Consider the following 22,900-nt stretch of genomic DNA (forward strand, 5'->3'; position numbering starts at 1 on the left):
ACAGTTGTCGCCTGACGTTAGGGTTAAAGTTGGGTTTGTTTCGGGATGTCATTTTATGTAACAGAAAGTCATTCTAACCCCAAACCCACACAACAATCGTAAGAAAAAAGGAAAAACAATTGAGTTACCAATACATGAAACTAACACGGAAAAGAAAGTCTGTGTTACGGACACGGAAAAATGCTGAGACCCGTGACAATGAGACGGATAAATGAGCAAAATATTCCGTGACTATAACATGGAAATATCAGTGCCATTGTTTTGTGCATGGTTTTTAGTAAAAACTTCTTAAATGTCCTAATATAACTAAGGCCTAGTCCTGGCTTAACCTAAACCCTGTCCAGGAAACCCTGTCCCATAGTCAACATACTGCTTTCAATTGAATTCATATTGTTTGTAATGTATTAACACACAGATCTTTCTGTATGCCTACGTATATAGCTCTGGGGACACCAGATCGCAGTTGACTGGGCAGAACCCGAGATCGATGTCGATGAGGACGTCATGGAAACGGTAAAGATTTTATACGTGCGGAACCTGATGATAGAGACCAGCGAGGAAACTCTACGCCACACCTTCGGCCAGTACAACCCAGGCTGCGTGGAACGGGTGAAAAAAATCCGAGATTATGCCTTCGTTCACTTTGCCAGTCGGGACGATGCCGTGGTTGCCATGGACAACCTGAACGGGACGGAAATCGAGGGCTCCCGTATCGAAGTGACCCTGGCCAAGCCCGTAGATAAGGAGCAGTACACCCGCTATCAGAAGGCATCGAAAGGGACGGTAGCTGCACCGACCCCGGAGACTCCACAACAAAGTTATGTTTATCAGTGTGACCCATACACGCTAGCCTATTACGGCTACCCGTACAGCACGCTCATTGGACCAAACCGAGAATACTTCATTAAAGGTTAGAGACCACAGTATCTTTCCTTTTCTCTCTCAGGTCAGAACAAACAGTGGGGCAGGTGTGATTTATGATCATAAAAGAAAATAAATGCAAAATCAAAGTAACTTTGTTGGAATGGTGTGAATACTCCGATGGCATTAAAGAAAATCAGACTGAATTACCCAAAAAGGTTTCCTTGATGGCTTTGAGTATCATACTGTTGAACGTTACATAACAAATGAGATATAATAATTAGAAGTAAAATAATCAGACCTTTACAAATGTAGGGGATGCACTACAGTTAAAAATACTGTAAGTCTCCTTTGACAAAGAGCTTGCAGATTGGGTCGGTGGTTCTTACAGGTGAATCACAAAATTATAGTTAAGATGGCAAATTAGGCAGATGCCAATGTTGTGAACCTGTTGAGAACCGCTGGTGTGAAAAATATAGTCCACCTTATGAAGCTCTGCACTGTTTATAGCTAACCACAATATTACCACCACACTGTTAAAGGTTTAAGACCTTATAAACAGTTGGTATACTGTATTCAAAGAAAGTATGATACTGAAACTAATGATGGAAATCTGGGAATATTGCATTTCCTAACCCATGATCATCAATTACAGATGCTTGTGGTTTTGGGTTGGGTTTGTATTGTTTAAGATCATTCAAGTGGAACAATTGTTGGAGATCTTTTAAGTTTAACAAGAATTCTGATTGCATACTTTATTTTATTACCGTCAATCTGATTTGGTTGTCCGCTATCTGATTGTAGATAATGCTTTACGCTTCATTATTAACTTTACTCAACAACACTTGCACCACCGCCCCCATCTTAAAAAACTGAGGGAGGTGACAAATTGCTAAAGGGCGCTTATATGAATATGAATTCCATGACTATAATTTATAGCCACACCCATATCTTTATAAAACCACAGAATGCAAGCGAACCGTATAGCAAATATATTTCACCTAATTATGAGAAAAAAATCGAGACAATATTCCAAATTTTGTTTGTGTAACCATACGTCACAATTCTGTCATCATTTACTCACACTCATGTCCAATTTCTTTGTTCTGCTTAACACAAAGGAAGATTTTGCAACCAAGCTGGAAACAGAAGCACCATTGACTTCCATAATAGGAAAAAATGCTACAATGGAAGTCAATGGTGCTTAAAAAATATCTTCCTTTGTGTTCACCAATGTATACAGGTTTCAACATAATGGTTTGTAAATGATGACGGAATTTTCATTTTCGCGTGTACTATCCCTTTAAATAATGAGATTACGACATGCCAGCAGTTTTAAATACAGTAGGCATCTACTTATGGTTCCGTACCTGAACAGCCCCTCCTCTTTCATTTGTATCTCAAGCAGGTACTGTAAGAGGACGTGGTCGTGCTGGAGCTGGTAACAGGGGCCCAGGGCCCCGCGGCTCCTACCTTGGTGGCTATTCGGCTGGCCGAGGTATATACAGTCGCTACCATGAAGGAAAAGGCAAACTGCCGGACAAACCATACGAGATCATGCCCAATCTAGAGCTGGCAGCTGTGAACCCAGTGGGCATCAAGCCTGGCACAAGTCAGTGAGAAATCAAAACACATATACAAAATTTTACCCAGTTGTGCTCTACCCCAACCAATGGAGGCAGAAACTTAGTTCTAGATTAACATTTTTAAATTAAAGGTGCAATGTGAGACTTGTAGTGGCATATAGCAGTGAGTATGAATTGTCACCAACGACTCCACAGCTCACCCCTCCCTTTCGAAACGCATAGTGAGGCTACAGTAGCCACCAGAGGACAAACACGTCATCGTCTGAGACAACGTAGTGACAAAATGCACTCTATAAAATAGTTTGTCCATTAAGGGTCACTGTAGAAACATGGCAGCCACTTTAATGTAAGGTAACCCATGGTGTATGCAGATAAAAACGGCTTATTCTAAGGTAATAAAAACATTACAGTTCATTTTGTAGGGTCTTTATACACCACTGATAGTTATGTATACTATACTGCATTTCTGTCTAGAGATCCTTCTGAAAGTTACATATTGCACCTTTAAAGTAATAATTGAATTGCCCAATGGTATTTAGTACTAAAAAACATAAATGCGACAAATTGCAATCAAAAAAATTCTACTGGGCTCCTTCTAACAAAATATACGGGAAAATTATTCATCTTTTGGACTTTGCTGCCCCCACTGGTCTGGAGTGGAACATTAACTTTCTGATCTGAGCTGTCATAACTGTGAATGCTTATCTCTGTCGACATGCCTTTGATTGTTTGTCTCTTAAAAGCACTTTTTATCAACAATGAAGCAATGCTCAAACAATTCCCAAATGCTCTTAACATTTTTTTTTTGTGGTCAATAACTCTAAAACTAGAGTCATAGTTACAACATTTTTTTTGTAACCAAACACAGGCCCCATTGACTTCCATAAGGATAAAAGAATACTATGGAAGTCAATGGGGTTTCTGATCAGTCAGTTTGGTTACAAAAATTCCTCAAAATATCTTCCTTTGTGTTCATCAGAACAAAGAAATGTCTACAGGTTTATAACACCATGAAAGTGAGTAAATGATGACAGAATAAATTTTTTTGGGTGAACTATCCCTTTAAGTTGAAATGTTACATTGTTCATTAATTTGAATAAATAGTTTTTAGTATAAAACAGGCCAGAGAACTACACAACCATTATTTTTACATTATTACAGTAATTGAGTCAAAGAGTGTTTCACTTTGTTTGGGCATTGAGTTCAAGGTTTTTAATGATTTAATTTTCTTACTAATCTGCCGGTATGTTTAAACTCTGATCTTTCCGAATTCTGATCTTTAGGTGCTCTGACGTCACCTAAACCTACTGATCCTAAGTCTGAATTAACACAGGCAATGAAAAGAGTTTTTGTACACGGAAACAATAAGTTTTGTGTGCATGCGCGCGGGGGAATGTGTACGTGGCCGTGTGTGGGTGTGTTTTGTGTCGCTAATCTTAAGCTGAGTCATACACTTGCCTTAACTGTGAACAGGTTGTGTAAGTCTCGACCTTTCTCTCCATTTCTCTATATCTCTTTCTCTTTGAGAATATTTGCCTGGATTCCAGTAATACCTTTTAATGATTTATATTACGTGTCACATAAATGCACAACATGCACTATGGTATATGATGTAAACTATATAGGTTGCATCTTTGTGTCATTATTTTAAGTGTATATGTGTGTGTGTGCGTAGTGGGTCTTCCAGCTCTCGGTGCGCAGTACCCTGCTGTGTTTTCTGCTGCTCCAGCGACTAAATTAATGGAGGACGGGAAGATGCATCCAGTGGAGCACCTTATAAACCCTCTGGCCCTTCAACATGACCCCACCGCTGCTGCTGTCATACCTGCTGTCTCCACGCCACCTCCCTTCCAGGTACTGAAGTACAGTTGAGCATATAATTGAACTTTTGCATCTTGTTATAGACCGTTTCAGCAATAACAACATAAAAGCGGCTGTCGTGGTCAACACGTAACTTCCGATAAACTCCGCTAAGAATAAATAACCACAAAGTACTTTAAATATAGTTTATTTATGTAACAAGCAAAATAAACAACACATAGATTACCTAGGAAACCAAAACATTTGTTATTTTCGACGAAGCATTTGTTCAAGAGTTCAGTGTAGCAACTAGTCAGACCATTAAAAAAACGAAACCGGAAGTAAAGTACGCACCAGACGTGTATCACGTCACCGCATGTGCGCCCGATGAAACCGTCTATACTGTATATTAGCACATCTGTAGCATGCTTTTCATTACAGATTTGCGCAAAATTTTTTGTGATATTTTCAAAATGTTGAAAAAACTATTAAGACATTTTAATGCAACGTTATGCAACTAAAATGCAACTTATTTCTTCCGCAATAAGTAATTTTAATAATCACTACAATGGATAATGGTAGGTTTAAGAAGTATGGGAAATTTTTTACCGCCTACAGTGTGCGTGATACAATTTTTGTCATCAGTAAAGTGTGTGCGTACTGTACGCACTGGATTTTTGAAACTCTGCGTATATTGTACGCGTAGGTCACGCATGTACTGTATGTAGCCCAAGGGATGAATTGCATTTTGTCACAATGTGCATGTGTCGAACATCTGTGTATGTGTACGAGTCAAATAAACGATACTGTGCGTTTGACCGTACACATACGTTCGCATGCACATAAATAACAGACTATACTCTGGCCTTTATGTATACAGCAACCACCAAACTAACTATTATTTTTAATCGAAGGAGACACACAAATAATCACAAGGAAAGCCCTTTATACTTGGGAGCTGGTTTCAATCAGATATACGTCATCATGAAAAATTAGGCTTCTTCCGTTTCATGGCGACTTTAATGTACATCTTTGTGGACCAATAAGATTTCCCTGTGGGCGTGACTATGCAGTAAAATCTCATTAGTCGTTGCAGCGACATCTCATTGGTTGCAGCTGTTATGGTCAAATTCTATTTAAGGCACGTTATAACAATCTCTCTCTCTCTCTCTGCACATCTCACAGGGTCGTCCTATGACTCCCATCTATGCCATGGCTCATAACGTCCAGAGGATCCCAGCCTCCGCCGCCAGTCTGTACGGGGCCGGATACATGCCCATAGCTGCCCACGCCAACACCGCCACCCTTGCAGCGCTGCAGAAGAACGCCGCCATGGCGGCCGCGACCTACGGAGGATACGCCGGGTACATGCCTCAGGCCTTTCCCGCCGCCGCAGCCTTCCAGATGCCAATTCACGATGTATACCAGACCTACTGAGACACCCGCAACAATCAAAATGATCTGCAACTACACACACCACATCAGCACAGACCATTAAACGTTCACGCTACATCGACGAGCCCCGCCGGCTAATCGAAACCGACGTACCCACAACAAAACTAATTGATTCGGACTCGCGCGTAGCTCCCCAGCAGCCTTCGGGTACCTCGGAGAGAGTGCCTAATTTGTCCGCTAAATTTGCTCAAAGCCACTGACCCATACTCGCAGACACTGTGACATTCATCGAACTCTGGCCTACATTTAGTAATCCAGACGAATGACCCTGGAATTCTAATCTACTGATTTAAACTAAACCTACTAATGCTGTATGCTGTATACTAAAGCTACTGATCAGCTTATCAAGGTGCCTTGTGCTGAATCCATTTTCATCTCAGACCGAGGGACTTTTTTCCCTTTGTGTTATATGCGTGGACTCGGATCCCTGCAATGTGACCAGAGCTCCATCCACTTTTCTCTGTAGACCAATGAGAAACAGCCATCATCTCTCAGTCCTTAAGGAGCAGATAACCAGACTAACTCCTAATTCATAAGCCATGACCCAACAACTCGCACATTCCTTATTCATATCGTGAAATGCGTGTTTTTAATTCAACAGAATTTCTTAGTCGATCATCACTGTGTACATCATAAAGTGGACTGTCAGTGATATGTCATGAAGAAATCACACCTGCTGACGTATCATTGTCTTCCCACACACTCCAGCAAATGGTGGTCAGACGGATCATTCCTGCCCCTTTAAGACCACCATACGGTAAAAACTCCTTTCGCCTTTACGGCCAGAAGAAAGAAGAATACTGAAGGAACGTTTATGGACTTGAAATGTGTATTTAATGCCACTCATTTGTTGCATTTATTTTGTGAAGAAAAACAAAACAGATGACTGTAAAAAAAAAGAACAAAAAAAAAATTGTACTGCTGAGCAGCATTTTCAAAAACCGCAGAAGTTAGTAGATATTTTAGTAGTGTTTCATGAAAATGTTTATGTATTTTGAGTTTATAACATGTTTTGCGTTTTGAAGATGTTGGGATCTTCCGTCCGTCGGGTCTATATACCTGCATTCATTATTTTCTCCTTTATTGTTTTATTCGCTCATGCTTTTTATATTTAGATTATTTTAAAACTTAGTTTTTATTGTTGTGACGACTTGACTTTTGTAACGTGGAACAGAACATGCAAACCGACAATGACCTATTCATGTGCCTTGTCATCCGAAACTCTCTTAAGTTTTATATCATTCAGTTCAAGAACAATGAAACAGGAAAAAGAGAGATATTATTGTTTAGTCATTTGAACCTACGGTGAAGAACATTTATTGTGTGATACTTTAAATAAGACCAACCGAGAAAAACTGTTGGTTATTTATAAAAACAGATCTGTGGATACAGCAGACCTTAGTTTTTTTGTGGGGTCAAGTCACCCTAAAATTATATGTGAAACCCAGTCTAAAGTCTCACAGTGGCGGCTCGCAAATACAAAATATGTGTTCGGTGTGTCATGTGAGTTGCTTGTGTTTTCAAAATATGTGTTTGTTGCGTCATGTGAACCATGCGCATCACATGTTTGGTCAAAATAAGTGCCTGCTGCACATGCGTCAAAACCGTTTATGATAAAAGAGACACTCACGTTCACAAAATACACGCAAGACACTCCCTTAAAGGTTTAATGTGTACATTTTTGTGGCAACTAGTGGTGAGGTTGCGCATTGCAACCAACGGCTCAGTCCGCTGCTCACCCCTCGCTTTTGCAACGCATAGAGGAGCTACGTTAACCGCCACCGGACAAAAATGTCATCGTCCGAGACAAAAAAGTTTATCCGTTAAGGGCTTCTGTAAACATGGCGGCACAAAATGGCGACTTCCATGGAAGGGGACCCTCGGTGTATGTAGATTAAAAACATCTCATTCTAAGGTAATAAAAACATAACGGTGCATTATGAAAAGTCTTTATTATATCACATGATCATATAATATTTAGCATTTATGTCAAGAGATTCTTCTAAAAATTACACACTGCACCTTTAACAGTAAACTCTGATTATGCATGATATTATGCGAGTATCTGCCAAACGCGAGCGTCTCTTTTATCATAAACCCTTGAGACGTGTCTGCAGCAGGCACTTATTTTGACAAGACACGTGATGCACACAGGTTCACTCGACGCGCCGAACACATATTTTGAAATTAGAAATCCCACACACGACAGGCTACATACATGTTGTGACGAACTTCGCATCGTGCGCCCTCAAAAAAAAGAAGGCACAGCCGCCACTGAAGTCTCATAATCTAATTTTGAGATTTGGAGCACCAAAGATTGATTTCAATAAATATTAAAAATATTACAAGCCAAGTTCATTAAGTAATAAGTATTTCACTCCGGTTTTAACTTGAACCCCACAGTTTTAAAGATCACAATCCATGTGATATAGTACAGCTTACCTATGTGCTAGTAATGTAGACTGTACTGAGGTGCACTTAACCATTTTTCACGCTGTGTATGTTTGTGCCTTGTGTTGTGAAGTGATGAGCAGGTCTTTTTAGGAGAATTAACTGGATTAAACTGGACCAAACTGAAAGCAGGGAGCTCAGAGAACCTCTCTTATAAAGACTGTATATCATATCAGTATCCTCCTGTACGTCACCCCTAAGCCTTCTGAAGTGCTTGACACATTTGTGCCTTTATTCAGATCGCTGTCTGACAAGTGACCTCCTTAAAACACTGTTTTACCGCGGTGCCTCTCCTCTCCTTCTCTCATTTCTTTCACAAAGTCAGTTTTTTGTGTTATTTTGTCGTTTCTTGTTGTTTCGGGGGCTCTGAGTGTTAGTTTTGCTGCTTTATGTCGTATTTTGTTTTTATGTATTAATAACACATTTTATTAAGTATAGCCTAAGATGGGGAAAGCCAAACAAAAGAATGACAATCCGGAGTTCACAGTCTACACCATCAAAGCAAAGTCGCACACATTTTCACACACTGTCACAATCACTGAGGTCTTTTCTCAGTCACTCCACATTGTGTGTGTCTTGTGTGTTGTGGCACGCCCATGTATTGGTCAGAAAAGTGAACCATCCCCAGTAGTTTTGTTTCTCTTTCTTTCTCTCGACTAGAATCTTTTATTATGAGTGAAACGGTCAGGATATATTTAATAATATATATTTACACAGTACATTGTTTTTGTTTATGAAGTACGAGGAAATGCTATATAATATATTTTAAGATCTCTTTATTTTGAACATCTCTATATGTGCTGGTTTAAAGAGTTTAACAGCAAAAAAACGTGTTTATTTCTTTTGCCAAAGTGTTCAGTGAGGTGTGAACTATTTTAAGAGTGTATCGCGTGCGTGTTTAAGAATAGAAGTGAATTTTTGTGAACCCAAACTGATAATGCGTTTATTGGCAAAATGTGCTTTCTTTTGTGATCATTTCATAAACACTACATGTGTAGCGTTTTCCCCCCTTGTTAAGACTTGTTACTAAACAACAACTGAACAAGACATGGTGACCTCGGTAGAGGACATTTAGATAACGTAGAATATTATTGCCAAAATATTCTTATCTTTCTTTTTTTAGATCTACTTAGAACTGTTTTCTATCCTGTTTGTTTAAGGCATTTTTGGCATTGTTGTATTTATAGTGGTAGTTTAATAAAGCATTTTCAAAAACATGAGTCAAATTTGTGCTTTTCTTTTATAAATGTGTCTTTCGTTCCGTTTCTACCTTTTCAACTTAATCAGAAATTATTCAATTTTTAGTAAATAAATATTAAATGTTGTTAGAATGGTCTGAAAATGATCGGATAGGAAGTTTGTGCAAGGCATGAAAATTCTCTCTGCTATATTGAATATCTATTCTGGTGATGGACAATGTGTTATTTAATCCTTAAATGTATCAAACGATTTTATCTGTAGTGATACTAAACTTAATCCAAAACAAAAAAATATTCCTTTCATCATCCTCAAGTTGTTTCAAACCTGTTTACATATCTGTGTTTTGCTGAACACAAAGGCAGCTATTTGTAATCAAGCAGAATGCATGCAGGAGCACCCCCATAGAATTAAATAAATCGTTTGGTTACAAACATTGTTCAAACTATGTTCATTTGCGTTCAGCAGAACAAAGAAATGTATACAGGTTTGGAAAACTTTAGGGTGAGTAAATGATGACAGAATTTATATTTTTCGGTGAACTACAGTGCTGTACCCTTTAAGAATCAATTATGTAGTTCGGGTTCTACCACAAGGGGGCAGCAATGCAGCGCAAACAGACGGCTGCTTTCAGTGATGTAATGGGAAAGTCCTTTTCTGTAATATACAACTGGTTTCGATTTGTTTAAAATGCATAGGACAAAAGTTGAAACCTGGCGATTGCTATTGACAAGAAATGCAAATCGAAATGAGTAAGTCGCAATGGCGTACATTTCAGCATCCTCTCGGATTGGTCATCCTTGTCACTCACTCCACATGAATATGAAATATTTGCAAGCAAAGCAGATAAAAATATCTTAACATTCTGTTTTGCAGATTCTGCTTTCAAAATAGGAAATGCAAGTGGGGAAAATCAGTTTACAGTTTTTATCAGTCGCTTTGGAACTTTTCTTGAATAATTCTTAAAATTCGCAAAATAATAACATAACATCTTATTTTCCCTGTTATGACGTATATCCGAGTGAAACTTCTGAAATGAAAAAAAAAATGAAGGGCGAGGCTTGATTTTATCCATGGAGAACTGATTGGATCGTTGGGCTGCGATCTTGGAACAAGTTTATTTTTCCTTACATAACACCCACCTGAAACTGTTAACCCAGCTCCATGGGGCCTGGCCCACCCAATCAGAGACTTGGCCCACCCTATCCCCACTCCAGAGGAGTATAATACTTAAGTATTTTAGTTACATTTTCCAAGCATCTGTGCTTTATCAGAGTGTTGGTCTGAAACTCTGGTTGCAGCGTTGTCAAGTAGCCGGTGAAACCGTCTATACATATAATAAAACATTGATGTCTCTTCTGCGCTGGTGGCCAATGGAGGTCGACGTCTGCACCTGGCGGCCATCTTGTCACAGTTATGCTGCGTTCCAGGCAGGTTTTTAAACCTGTGAGTTACGACTTCAAAACCACGACTCACGACCCTATGCGTTCCAGGCAGCCTGTAACTCGTGTTTTTACAACCTTCTACCGGTGAAAGTGCACTGGAACGGCAGTCAAACCCGTAAATTCCCAACTCGTACTAGATCGATGTACTCCCAGTTCAGAGTCGTGAGTCGTGGTTTTGAAGTCGTGAGTTACGGGTTACAGGTTGCCTGGAACGCAGCATTAGCTTGCTCACTCGTAACATTGTGTTTTAATGGTGCATGAATATTTGAAATAACCATTGTTATAAATGTCAGAGATTATGACACTGCTTATTTATGAATAATGTTCATGAAACATGCTCAAGCATCCAGTATTATAGCCATGTTAATAACATTTGTAAGAAACCAAACCATTTGTAAATCCGTCAAGATATTAGCGAGATAAAAGTATTTGTGTTCGTACAGCTCACTCACCTTACATCAGGTACCACAGAGCCTGCCGGAAAGCTTGCCTGTGACAAGATGGCTGCCAGTGATGACGTTAGAGACTTCTCTGTAAGACATCTAAACTTTATTATGTATATCTATGTATATCGTTATCTGTTGGTTTAGCATGTTACTGGCAGTGCTTTATACCGGGTTTTTGCATGTTTGTGTGGACCATAGACTGTAAAAAAAGATGGACGACGCCTGTTCGCTCTCTTCCATTGGTGAAAAGTGAAGCCGCCCATGTCCCGATACGCGCGGACATCTTGGGTCTTGAGTCTGCACAGTAGCGATTTCGGGACCAGTCCTGCGCAGTAGTGAGCAGGAAGTAAAGCCACGAAATCAGCGCCGCAGCTTTCAATCATGACATGACACCACTGTTTTTATAGCATTAAATAACTAACTAAAAACAAACTTATTTTATAAACAAACACTTGAATTTACATCAGCGTGATAAAACTAAACTAAATGACAGAATCCAGCTTCGGAAAAAAGATTGAAGTGTAATTAAATTGTATAGTTGGTCTCAAGTCCCATTGAATAACATGGGGGAGGCGGGGTTTATGACCTATGCTAGGGCCAGCCACTGGGGAGCGATCAAGACATTTTGGCTTCACTTTTTTAGGGCTTGTGCGGATTGCTTGGTGTGGACGTGGTGATTTTTTAATGAAGGAGGGAAAAACTTAGTTTATAAAGATACTCGTGTACATGTGGACTAGGCCTAATACTTAAAAATAAATTCAATATAAATATGCAAAATTAACAACATATGAGATTTTATTTACAAATTATTTAAACCAAATGCATGTTTGTCTTCTTTGAACTTTGAATTTGAACTTAATGTTAGATCCCTAAGAAAACTTTTTTTCAAAGGAGGTTTGCATTTCTTACAAACAAGTTAAAATAAAATATATCAAATCAATATTTGGTGTCTATATATTTACTTCAAGTCAAGTAGCTGTGTAACAAGAGGGATAATGTGCATCCAGTCGCAGAATGTTATTGCAGAATAAATCCTGGACCCCGACCTGATGTGAAGCTGGCAGTACATTATGCCTTATGCCACCTCAGGTATAAATTACTGTTTCAGCTGAACACAATAAAAATTATATTCAGTAGTATGCTGGTTCTTATGAACTTTGTGCATTAAATAGGGGCCAAATAAACTGAACTAAACAGATCTTGATAGGTTTCATTATTATTATAGTTGAAATGTGCACTCCGCTATTGTCTTCGGCTTTTATAGTTATGGACCCCAGTCTGAACAAGCTTTATTTTACCCTGGTATCCTCAAACATGAGGTGTCCACCTGGCAACTACATGCCAACAAACTTAAAAGTGTAATGTGGTATTTTCAGCAGCATCTAGAGGTAAGATTGCGCGCAACCAATCTGAATTTCAAATGCAATGAGAAGCTACATTAGCCGCCACAGGACAAACATGTTGTCGTCTGAGGCAACATAGGCCCTGTCCCAAATGGCACACTCCGGACTTGTGGTCCTCCTCAGAGTCAACACTTTGATGACATCATGTAGTGCAGACTTTAGGGACCCTTGATGCGAGTCCACGTGGGTGCACCGGCGTCATATTTTGCGTCACACCGGAAATAGGAAGAGAAGTTGGCTGTCAGTGTGAACTCCTTCCTTCCGTCGTCTGATTGGTCTGATTGCTCTTTCAAGAGGTTGGTAAAGTGCGCAAAGCTTCACCGAAGACCGCATCAAGGGGGTGCTGATGAGCACACTTCGGAGCGTAAAAATTACAGATGGGACACCCTACAGACTCGTAGACTTAGCGAGCACGCACAGTTTAAGGTCACGACATCGCAAGTCCACATGAAGTGTGCCCATTTGGGACAGGGCCTTAGTGACAAATGCACTCTATGGAACAGTTTGTCCATTTTGGGCTACTGTAGAAACATGGTGTCACAAAATGTAAGGGGACCTGCAGTGTATGTAGATTATAAACGGCTGATTCTTAGGTAATAAAAACAATAAAGTTCATTTTGTAGTTATGTATATTACCGTATATTGCATTTCTGTCAAGGGATCCTTCTAAAAGTTACACAATACACCTTTACTTCACCCAAACATATACATTTTGTCATTATTACGTCAAAAATATCTTCATTTGTGTATCTTCAAGATAAACTGTCTTAAAAGTGTGGAATGACATGAGGGGAGTAATTAATGACAAAATGTTCATTTTGGGGTGAATTAAAGCAACACTATGTAGTTTCCATGTAAAAGTGACTTACAGCTCCCCCATGTGGTTCAAAAGTGCAACAATGCCTGGTATCAGACACTCTTCTGCAGGCAGGGGGAGGTGCGGGGCTGTGTGCTCTACCCTTCACCGCCACTTTCAGAGTGTGCTTGTAGCAGCTGGGAGGCTGCTCAGGTTGCAGCAACAGTACAATTTGTCCAGTTAAAAGTTGTTCTATCACTGAAATAATTTTAGAGACATTATTTGAAGGTAAAAAAACTACATAGTGTCTGTTTTTTCCACAAGTGCTGCCAACTTTAAAAGTAACTTTACACAAAAATGGAAGTCATGACTTTTTAACTTTATTTCAGAATAATACAAAAGAGGTCACAGCGCACTTTAGCCACAAGTCATATTAATGTATTCATAGGACATTCATAAGCAGTGCATAAAACTCGAGGTGGCACTTTGAACATTAAATGTGTTTTAAGGCCACACACACGACTGGGTTTTCAGTGTCTCGCTAGAGATAAAAAACCAAAAGTGAGGCCCCTTGTGTTCAAAAATCTTTATGCTGCTTTCAAATGCTAATAATTCATAATTCATCTCTCAGAGTACAGTGTAAATGAACAGTGCAATGATAAAATGTGTTTCTTAAGATTCTCAGCTACACCACAGACTGAGATTTTACAGCACGTTGCTCATCTTCAGAATATCGCCGGTACTGATCCCCTAGCAGCGGCTCCAGGCCCTCGGCTGAGCGGTATGAGCGTGCCCGGACAGCGCACCCGAAGACTCCGCCCACCACAGCCACGACGAGCACCACGGCAACGATCGCTATGGTGATGATTTCTGAGATGGTGTAGGACCGAGCTGGAGAAAGAGAGATAAAAGTATGAAGAAATCGTCACTTATGTTCGGTGTTACATTAGATGTTCCTATAGCTCAATTGGTACACTGCCAAAAATGACTTTCAAGAAAAATTTTACTCGGTATTTTTGTCTTGTTTTCAGTAAAAATTCTTAAATTAAGATGCTTTTTCTTGATGAGCAAAACGACCCAAGAAAATAAGTCTAGTTTTTAGACCAAAAATATCAAATTTAAGTGACTTTGTGCATAAAACAAGCAAAAAAATCTGTCAATGGAGTAAGCAAAAAAATATTGAACATTTTTCTTAAACGCTAAATTCAATAAAAATTCTAGAAAAATTTGCTTACCCCATTGGCAGATTTTTTTGCTTGTTTTAAGCACAAAATCATTTAAATTTGATATTTCTGGTCTAAAAACTAGACTTATTTTCTTGTGTCGTTTTGCTCATCAAGAAAAAGCATCTTAATTTAAGACTTTTTAGATATTTTTACTGAAAACAAGACAAAAATACTAAGAATTTTTTTTCTTGAAAATAGTTTTTTGCAGTGAAGGGTTATGGGTTCAATTCCGAAGGAATCTTAAGAGGTACATACTGGTACCTCAAATGGATCATATTAGGACCTTTTTAAAAAAAAACTCGTGCCAGTGACAACTATTGCACAGCACCTTTTTTCTGGGACCGTATGGGTTATTATAGATTGTCGTGGTTGTGCATGCGATCACTTCATACTCACTCGGCCACTGAACCTCATACGCGTAGCCCAGGTTGTCCGGGGCGGCGACAAACATTTCAGCGTTTCTGACTGGCGGCCAGAAAGGAACCATGTTGTATTCTCTGTTGTGACCGATAGGAGCATTTTCCTCAGGATAGACCACTGTTCCTGCTGCATGCGAAACGAGAACACTGGTTAGGATGCAATCTGTTCCCGTGACATGAAACTGGGTTTTTGGATATGCATCTGTGCGCGGTTACCAGCTGTGTGTCTCTGAAGCCATTCATCAAAGATGGCATCGGTGAAAGTATGAAGCAGGACGAAGATGGGGTCGTTCGGTGATAGGTGAGTCTGTCCACCTGTGCCGTTGAGAAACAAATGAGCCAGGTTGTGCAGACTCCTCACCACTGGGTCATAGTTACCCTGGGGAGCGCTGTAGCCTAGTGACGCAACAGAGGAGGAATTAAGAATCTTCACTAAGTCTTAAGTGCTAGCCTAACTTATGAAGTGTTTTTTTTTACACATACACCTGCCTAATATTTTAAAGCAACACTATGTAGTTTTTTTACCTTTAAATAATGTCTCTAAAATTATTTCAGTGATAGAACAACTTTTAACTGGACAAATTGTACTGTTGCTGCAACCTAAGCAGCCTCCTAGCTGCTACAAGCACACTCTGAAAGTGGCGGTGGAGGGTAGGAAACACAGCCCCTCCCCTCCCCCTGCCTGCAGAAGAGTGTCTGATACCAGGCACTGTTGCGCTTTTCAACCACATGGGGGAGCTGTAAGTCATTTTTACATGGAAACTACATAGTGTTGCTTTAAAGGTCCCCCTTCTGCCCCAAAACAGCTTTGACTCGTCGAGTCATGGACTCCATTAGATGTTTCTATCAGAACCAGCATTCACTTTTTTTGCAATTTCAGCTACAGTAAGCTCTTCTTTTGGATCGGACCACACGTGCCAGCCACCGCTCCCCACGTGCAGCAATGAGCCTTGGCCGGCCCTGACCCTGTCACCAGTTCACCGCTTTTGTTTCCTTGGACCACTTTTGATAGGTACTGACCACTGCAGACCGGTAACACCCCACAAGAGCTGCAGTTTTGGAGATGCTCGGACCCAGTCGTCTAGCCATCACAATTTGGCCCTTGTCAAAGTCGCTCAAATCCTTACGCTTGCCCAAAAGGGAGCGACTTTGACAAGGTCCAAATTTCTATGGCTAGACGACTGCATCTGTTTGCAGTGGTAATTACATATCAAAAGTGGTAAGTACTGACCTACCGAGCTACTGGCGTGTGGTCTGATCCAACAGACGGGCTACTGTAGCTGAAATTGCTAAAAAGGGGATACTGGTTCTGATAGAAAGGTCTAATGGAGTCCATGCCTGGACGGGTCAGGGTTATTTTGGTGACAAAAGGGGGACCTACACAGTATTAGGCAGGTGGTCATGATAGATAGATAGATAGATAGATAGATAGATAGATAGATAGATAGATAGATAGATAGATAGATAGATAGATAGATAGATAGATAGATAGATAGATAGATAGATAGATAGATAGATAGATAGATACTATCTCATACCCTCAACAGTATTTCTGAAACTCTGAGATGAAGTCGAGTAATATGGTGGCGTGTCGAACGTGTTCAGTTCTAGGCAGTCAATGACATCCTGTGGTTCCGGTAATCTCTGAACCATGGGTCGAGCCACATTACCAGCAGGATTTCTTCTGATCGGACTTGTCTCTGTACCTAAAAACAAAGAAAAGCTAAGAAACACGAACGAAATGCCTCGCTGTTATCTCAGTGGAATCTGAGAATGATTAAATATTACACCATACGTTTTTTTCTGCTATCCTAACTGAGTCAGGCTTACTTGCAAATTCAATCACATGATTGTGATTGTTTTGCCCATATAAGGTTTTATCTTTCTTTTCAGCTCTCGAATGCCTCAAAGGATTTGTTCAAACAGCATGTGAGCAGTCTTACGTCTTGGAATGCGTGTGTGTGTTCGCGCGCATTGTACGCATGTGTGTGTCAGTGTTGCAGATGGTCTCCGATGTCTCACACTCCCCCACACTCTCACAGATCTCCCACCAGGGAAAAGGCACAAAATTAGACGTGTGTTTCTGCAGTATTTTGTGTGTATATGTTCGGGATATTGTGCGAGTGTCTTACTGTTGCAGATGGTCCCAAGCGTTTCATACTCCTCCACACTCTCGCAGATGACTCTCCACTGAGAGAACACAGAGTTGGAACTGATGCCGTTCGTGTCAAAGCTGCTTCTGGCTCCCAGCAGGTCATCAGTACAGATATCACACTCGTTGCCTCCTATAGCAAAGTTCCAGTACGGGAGGGCAAACGTTGGGTCGCCCAGCATGTCCTATACACACACACACACATACACACACACATACGCTTTTGTTAAAGGGGAACTGCTGGCATGTCTCTTGGTTCAAGATTAATCGCTCTTAATGTAATTACGGAAAAGTATATTTAAAGAAACAGCGTTCTGTAATAATTTGCTCAGCCTCTTGTTGTACCAAACTTGTGTGGCTTTCTTTTTCTACTGCACTTAAATGATTTATTTCTTGGAAAAATATCTTGGCCACCTTGTTATATATATTTAAAGCGAATGAGACCCTGATTAGATTTTTTGTGGTGTGGGATATTAAGGTGTGGGCAGAAGCAGTCGGTCTTTTATTTTAAAATTAGTTTACTTTCAGTAGCATCGAGAGTAAGATGAAGAAAAAGCATTGCAAAGAACGTGCATCAAATCTGATCCTTATTCACAAAAAAGTAGGTCGTTTTTTACAGTGACTAAGCAAAGCTTAAATGCAATGTGGCATGGATGTTGATTTAGTGTTAAGAAGGCAAGTAACATTAAAAAAGCATATTGTTAACACACTACAATTTGTTTTAATTTTCCCTTTTCTTTCTCTAGGGTAAAATACGTGCCGGATTGCAGGAATTGCATCAAAATAATATGGAGCGGCTGGGAAAAATAATTGTAATTGCCTTAAAGGGGACATATCATGAAAATCTGACTTTTTTCATGTTTAAGTGCTATAATTGGGTCCCCAGTGCTTCTATCAACCTAGAAATATGAAAAAGGACAATCCAGTAACTTAGTTTTGGTAAACCATTTTCTGCAAGCATGTGAAAAAATAGGTCATTGAAGTGTGGCTCCTCTTGTGATGTCAGAAGGGGATCTTATTATAATAATACCGCCCCTTAATCTGCACTATCCAACCACAGTACTGCCATTTAGTGCAGAGAAAGAAAGAGAGAGAGAGAGAGAAAATAATTCAAAGCACAATTGAGTTTCAATTGTAACAAACCACCATCATGGCGATCAGTTTTTGCATTTCATTTGCACTTTAAAGGACACACCCAAAAATGCACATTTAACAGGACTTTTTTAAGATTTAAAATAAATCTTTGGTGTCCCCAGAGTATGTATGTGAAGTTTTAGCTCAAAATATCATATAGATAATTTATTATAGCATGTTAAAGTTGCCACTTTGTAGGTGTGAGCAAAAATGTGTCGTTTTGGGTGTGTCCTTTTAAATGCAAATGAGCTGATCTCTGCACTAAATGGCAGTGCCGTGGCTGGATAGTGCAGATTAAGGGATGGTATTATCCGCTTCTGACATCACAAGGGGAGCCAAATTTCAATGACCTATTTTTTCACATGCTTGCAGAAAATGGTTTACCAAAACTAAGCTACTGGGTTGATCTTTTTCACATTTTCTAGGTTGATAGAAGCACTGGGGACCCAATTATAGCACTTAAACATGGAAAAAGTCAGATTTTCATTAATATTGACTGTGTAGGTCATGTCAAAGATTGAAATCACTAAATTAAATCAAAGTTGGATTCTGCTAATCTGATAACTAGATTATGCGACTTTAACTTGGATTTCCCATAAGATATAGGGTCATAAAGAAGTCATATGATTTTGTTTTGACTTAGTTCACCTGCATGTCTCTCTCCAGTTGCAACAGGTGGTATCTGTGCCAAGTGACAAATCCTGGTCCTTCGTGAGAGAAATCCACACCGCCAAAGCTCTGCTGACCTGGACCCATGTACGTTTTGCTGACTGAATAGTAGTGGGTCCAAACAAAGTAATTATAGATGGTGATGTTCTCAAACTGAACACTCGTTCCATTCGGGCCGAAAATCTCCTGATGACGTCGGGGACAGATGACTATGTCGGGGTGGACGGTTCTTTTGGCCTGGTCCAGAGCATTCACAAAAGCTCTTTTCTCGTCTGCAGACATCTGCATTACGTTACGTCGCACTGACACAAAAGAAACACAAAAAAATGTCAAGAAGACCAGAGTTCTTTGGCCCTGTGATTATTTTAAAATAAAAACTAAACTAAAATTAATTAAAGGGGACTTTTTAAGATGTCAAATAAATCTTTGGTGTCCCCAGAGTACATATGTGAAGTTTTAGCTCAAAATACCATATAGATCATTTATTACAGCATGTTAAAATTGACACTTTGTAGGTGTGCGCAAAAATGTGTCATTTTGGGTTTGTCCTTTTACATGTAAATGAGTTGATCTCTGCACTTAATGGCAATGTGGTTGGATAGTGCAGATTAAGGGGCGGTATTATCCCTTTCTGACATCACAAGGGGGGCCAAATTTTAATGACCTATTTTTTCATATGCTGGCAGAGAATGGTTTACCAAAACTAAGTTACTGGGTTGATTTTTTTCATGTTTTGTAGGTTGACAGAAGCACCGGGGACCCAATTATACAGTAGCACTTAAACATAGAAAAATCAGATTTTCATAATATGTCCCCTCAACTAATGGATCCTAAGTATCTATGTCATGATTTGTAAAAATCCCAAAATGTCTTTTTTTTACATAAATCATCTTACATAATGTAAAGAAGATTCTCTGATATTTAATATCTCTAATATTTACTGAGTAAGGCCATGTCAGAGATTGAAATCAGTGTAAAGATACTCAAATACTTAAAGCTAAACTACAATAAATCTAATATAAAAAAATGTCTCATCAAATTGTATTATTGTGATAGTTAGTAATTGTGTGTTTATCCTCACCCACTGTGATTCTTTGATCACAGTTTGGTCCTGTCAGACCGTGTCGGCATCGGCCACAGTTAAATCCACTGAAGTTTCCGTTACACTGGCAGGTTCTGTTAAAGAACCGTAGAGGCCATCGTTCTCGATCGTCCCGTCCATCGTGAGGATACTGAGGCCCGTGTGGACGGCGGTCAGCTGTGATCGATACACACTGACCCCTCCCAGTACTGGATCCGCACTCATCGTTGGGCAGTCCAGTAGGTGACGGGCAGCAAGTGCCGTTCTGGAGACCTTCAGGTGTCATGCATTGACGTGGAAACTGAGCGTTTGCCAGCACAATGCACACAATCACTAAACACACGCTCTTCCACATCCTAAAAATACACATGCATTTAGTAAAATATAGAGTTCTTTTAGACCAATGAAGACCATATCATGTTCGGTCATATTACGATTGTTACTTTTTTAATTCATATTGCATATGTGGCATAAGGCATGCACATATATTAAAGGATTACTCCACTTTCTTAAAAATAAAAATCCTGATAATTTATTCACTCCCATGTCATCCAAAATGTTGATGTCTTTCTTTGTTCAGTCGAGAAGAAATTAAGCTTTTTAAGGAAAACATTCCAGGATTTTTCTTAATCTAATCTTTCTAGACTTTATTGGACCCAACAATTTACAAAATAAATGCAGTTAAAAATTGCAGTTTCAGCGCAGACGAAAATGATCCCAAACTAGGTATAAGGGTCTTATCTAGCAAAACGATTGTCATTTTCCACAAGAAAAATAAAAATATGTACTTTTAAACTACAACTTCTTCGCACCAGCTGTATTTGCGTAAGCACCTCGAGTACATATGTTAAACGCACATTGGTGCAAGACAAGAAGTTGTGGTTTAGAAGTAAATATTTTTTATTTTTCTTGCCAAATCATTTTGCTAGATAAGACCCTTATGCCTCGTTTGGGATCATTTAGAGCCCTTTGAATCTGAAACTGCAATTTTAAACAGCATTTAAACTGTAAACTGTTGGCGTCTATTAAATTAAGAAAAATCTTGGAATGTTTTTCTTAAAAAACTTTTCTTCTTGACTGAACAAAGAAAGACGTCAGCATTTTGCACAACATAGATGATTAAATGATCAGGTTTTTTTTAAAAGAAAATTTTGTAATCCTTTAAAGAAAATCAGTATAGAGTAAATTTACTCAAATGTTTTACCAATCTTTTTAATACATATGGCCGAAATTAGGTTGGCATGAAATGCAATAGTATTTGTAGGCCCCCCCTCCCCCCGGTATTAGAAACCTAAAATCGCCCCCGTAGTTGAAACTGGTGAAAGATGAACAACGTAAGATGAAAGGTTTTCACATTTTGTGTACATAATAAATGTATTTTTACTACTAATTAAGAAGAATTTATTAATTATTAATAATTAAATATATCTATTTATCATATAAATATATTATTCTATATTAAATATATATTATATATTATATATTAAATATATATTAATAAATTCAACTTTATTAGTAGTAAAAATACATTTACTATGTATACAAAATGTGAAATATATATATATATATATATATATATATATATATATATATATATATATATATATATTCACATTTTAATATATATATATTTTTTTTTTCAAATACTAATTTATATTTTAGGCATACAAATAAAAGTTATGACCTGTCTGTGAAATCAAGGCTAAAGGTTCAATTTTTAACATAGACTTCAAATATTAAATTATATTAAGGTTATTTAATGTTCAATAATGTTATGTAAAAAACAGTAAATCATTAAAAATGGCTTTAGCTCAGATTTCACAGACATGATCAAAACATTTTGAAAATCACAAAAGGCACAAATCACATTTAAGCTTCATCTGCAGAATAAGTGGCATCTAAGAAAACGGGAGAGTTCACCCCAAACTAAAATTTTTACCATCATTTACTCACCTTCAAGTTGTTTCAAACCTATATACATTTATTTGTTCTGCTGAACACAAAGAAAGATATTTTGAGCAATGTTTGTAACCAAACAGTTTTTGAGCGCCATTGACTTCCATGTTATTTTTTTTTTACCTATATGGAAGTCAAAGGTGCTTGATGACAGATATCTTCCTTTGTGTTTTGCAGAACAAAGAAATTTATACAGATTGTTTGGAACAACTCGAGGGTGAATAAACTTTATTTTTGGGTGAACTTTAAGATCCGAATGTAAAAATTAAGATCCAATTAAACATCAAAAAGTATTACCTCTGCAAAAAGAAACAATGGAAAGCATCAGTCCATGTCGTCCTTTTTACCTTTTTGGTAGGTTTTATTTAGCTTTTGTAGGTTATATAACGGCTTTTTAGAAGCATCAAAAGATTCTCAAACAAATCTCACAACCTCAAACTGTCTAACTTGTTGACTTAGTCCTTAATATACACCCACCAACCCACCCACATAGATGCTTTCACATCAGTACAAACCATACACTTTTTTGATGACATTAAAGAACATGATTTTTTTACACATGTAACCCTGCATCTCCCAACCCATTAATTTCGGAATAGCTTTATTATTAAACAAACAAAACGACATAAAGTCAAGATAAAAAAAAGTGAAGTACCTCATATCATCCGTTCTCTTTCCTTTAACGCCTCACAAACTCTACTGTGGTGCCCCCTGTGCCACCCCCTGGCCAACTCTTTTATACTTACACCCCTCCTGACTGCACTCATCTCTGATCCCTCTATCCCGTGACCAGCAGCCGGTTAAGAGAGGGATGGGAGGAGGA

At 38.8% G+C, this 22,900-nt stretch overlaps 2 protein-coding genes across 7 annotated transcripts in view; one reads left to right on the forward strand and one right to left on the reverse strand.

Annotated features, from left to right (window-relative positions):
• rbm47 (RNA binding motif protein 47) overlaps positions 1-9,373 on the forward strand; it is a 28,180-nt gene extending 18,807 nt beyond the window's left edge. For 4 of the 6 annotated variants that reach the window (XM_065254609.2, XM_065254610.2, XM_065254611.2 and 1 more), the window contains 4 exons: positions 442-910; positions 2,267-2,473; positions 4,123-4,301; positions 5,433-9,373. In XM_065254609.2, coding sequence (XP_065110681.1) covers positions 442-910; positions 2,267-2,473; positions 4,123-4,301; positions 5,433-5,684 — 1,107 coding nt within the window. In that variant the 3' untranslated portion in view covers positions 5,685-9,373. The remainder of the gene's footprint in view (positions 1-441; positions 911-2,266; positions 2,474-4,122; positions 4,302-5,432) is intronic. The other 2 variants (XM_065254614.2, XM_065254615.2) reach the window with 2 other exon arrangements.
• Positions 9,374-13,798: 4,425 nt separating this feature from the next.
• Positions 13,799-22,868, reverse strand: tyrp1b (tyrosinase-related protein 1b). The gene is made up of 8 exons (XM_073814409.1): positions 22,733-22,868; positions 20,122-20,477; positions 19,020-19,342; positions 17,218-17,422; positions 16,624-16,791; positions 15,302-15,481; positions 15,063-15,212; positions 13,799-14,331 (listed from the first exon to the last, which is right to left on the reverse strand). The coding sequence occupies exons 1-8, from the start codon at positions 22,735-22,737 to the stop codon at positions 14,126-14,128; spliced, it is 1,593 nt and encodes a 530-aa protein (XP_073670510.1). The 5' UTR covers positions 22,738-22,868; the 3' UTR covers positions 13,799-14,125.
• Between the last annotated feature and the right edge of the window lie 32 nt (positions 22,869-22,900).

Source organism: Paramisgurnus dabryanus, chromosome 4 (genome assembly GCF_030506205.2).
Source record: "Paramisgurnus dabryanus chromosome 4, PD_genome_1.1, whole genome shotgun sequence".
NCBI classification, from domain to species: domain Eukaryota; kingdom Metazoa; phylum Chordata; class Actinopteri; order Cypriniformes; family Cobitidae; genus Paramisgurnus; species Paramisgurnus dabryanus.

Excerpts from the sequence above, each read along its gene's own strand:
- tyrp1b (XM_073814409.1), bottom strand. Across the intron at positions 15,482-16,623 it reads TTTCAGAAATACTGTTGAGG|GCTACAGCGCTCCCCAGGGT; the intron begins GTATGAGATAGT and ends TTGCGTCACTAG. Across the intron at positions 15,213-15,301 it reads GCTTCAGAGACACACAGCTG|CAGGAACAGTGGTCTATCCT; the intron begins GTAACCGCGCAC and ends TTTCGCATGCAG.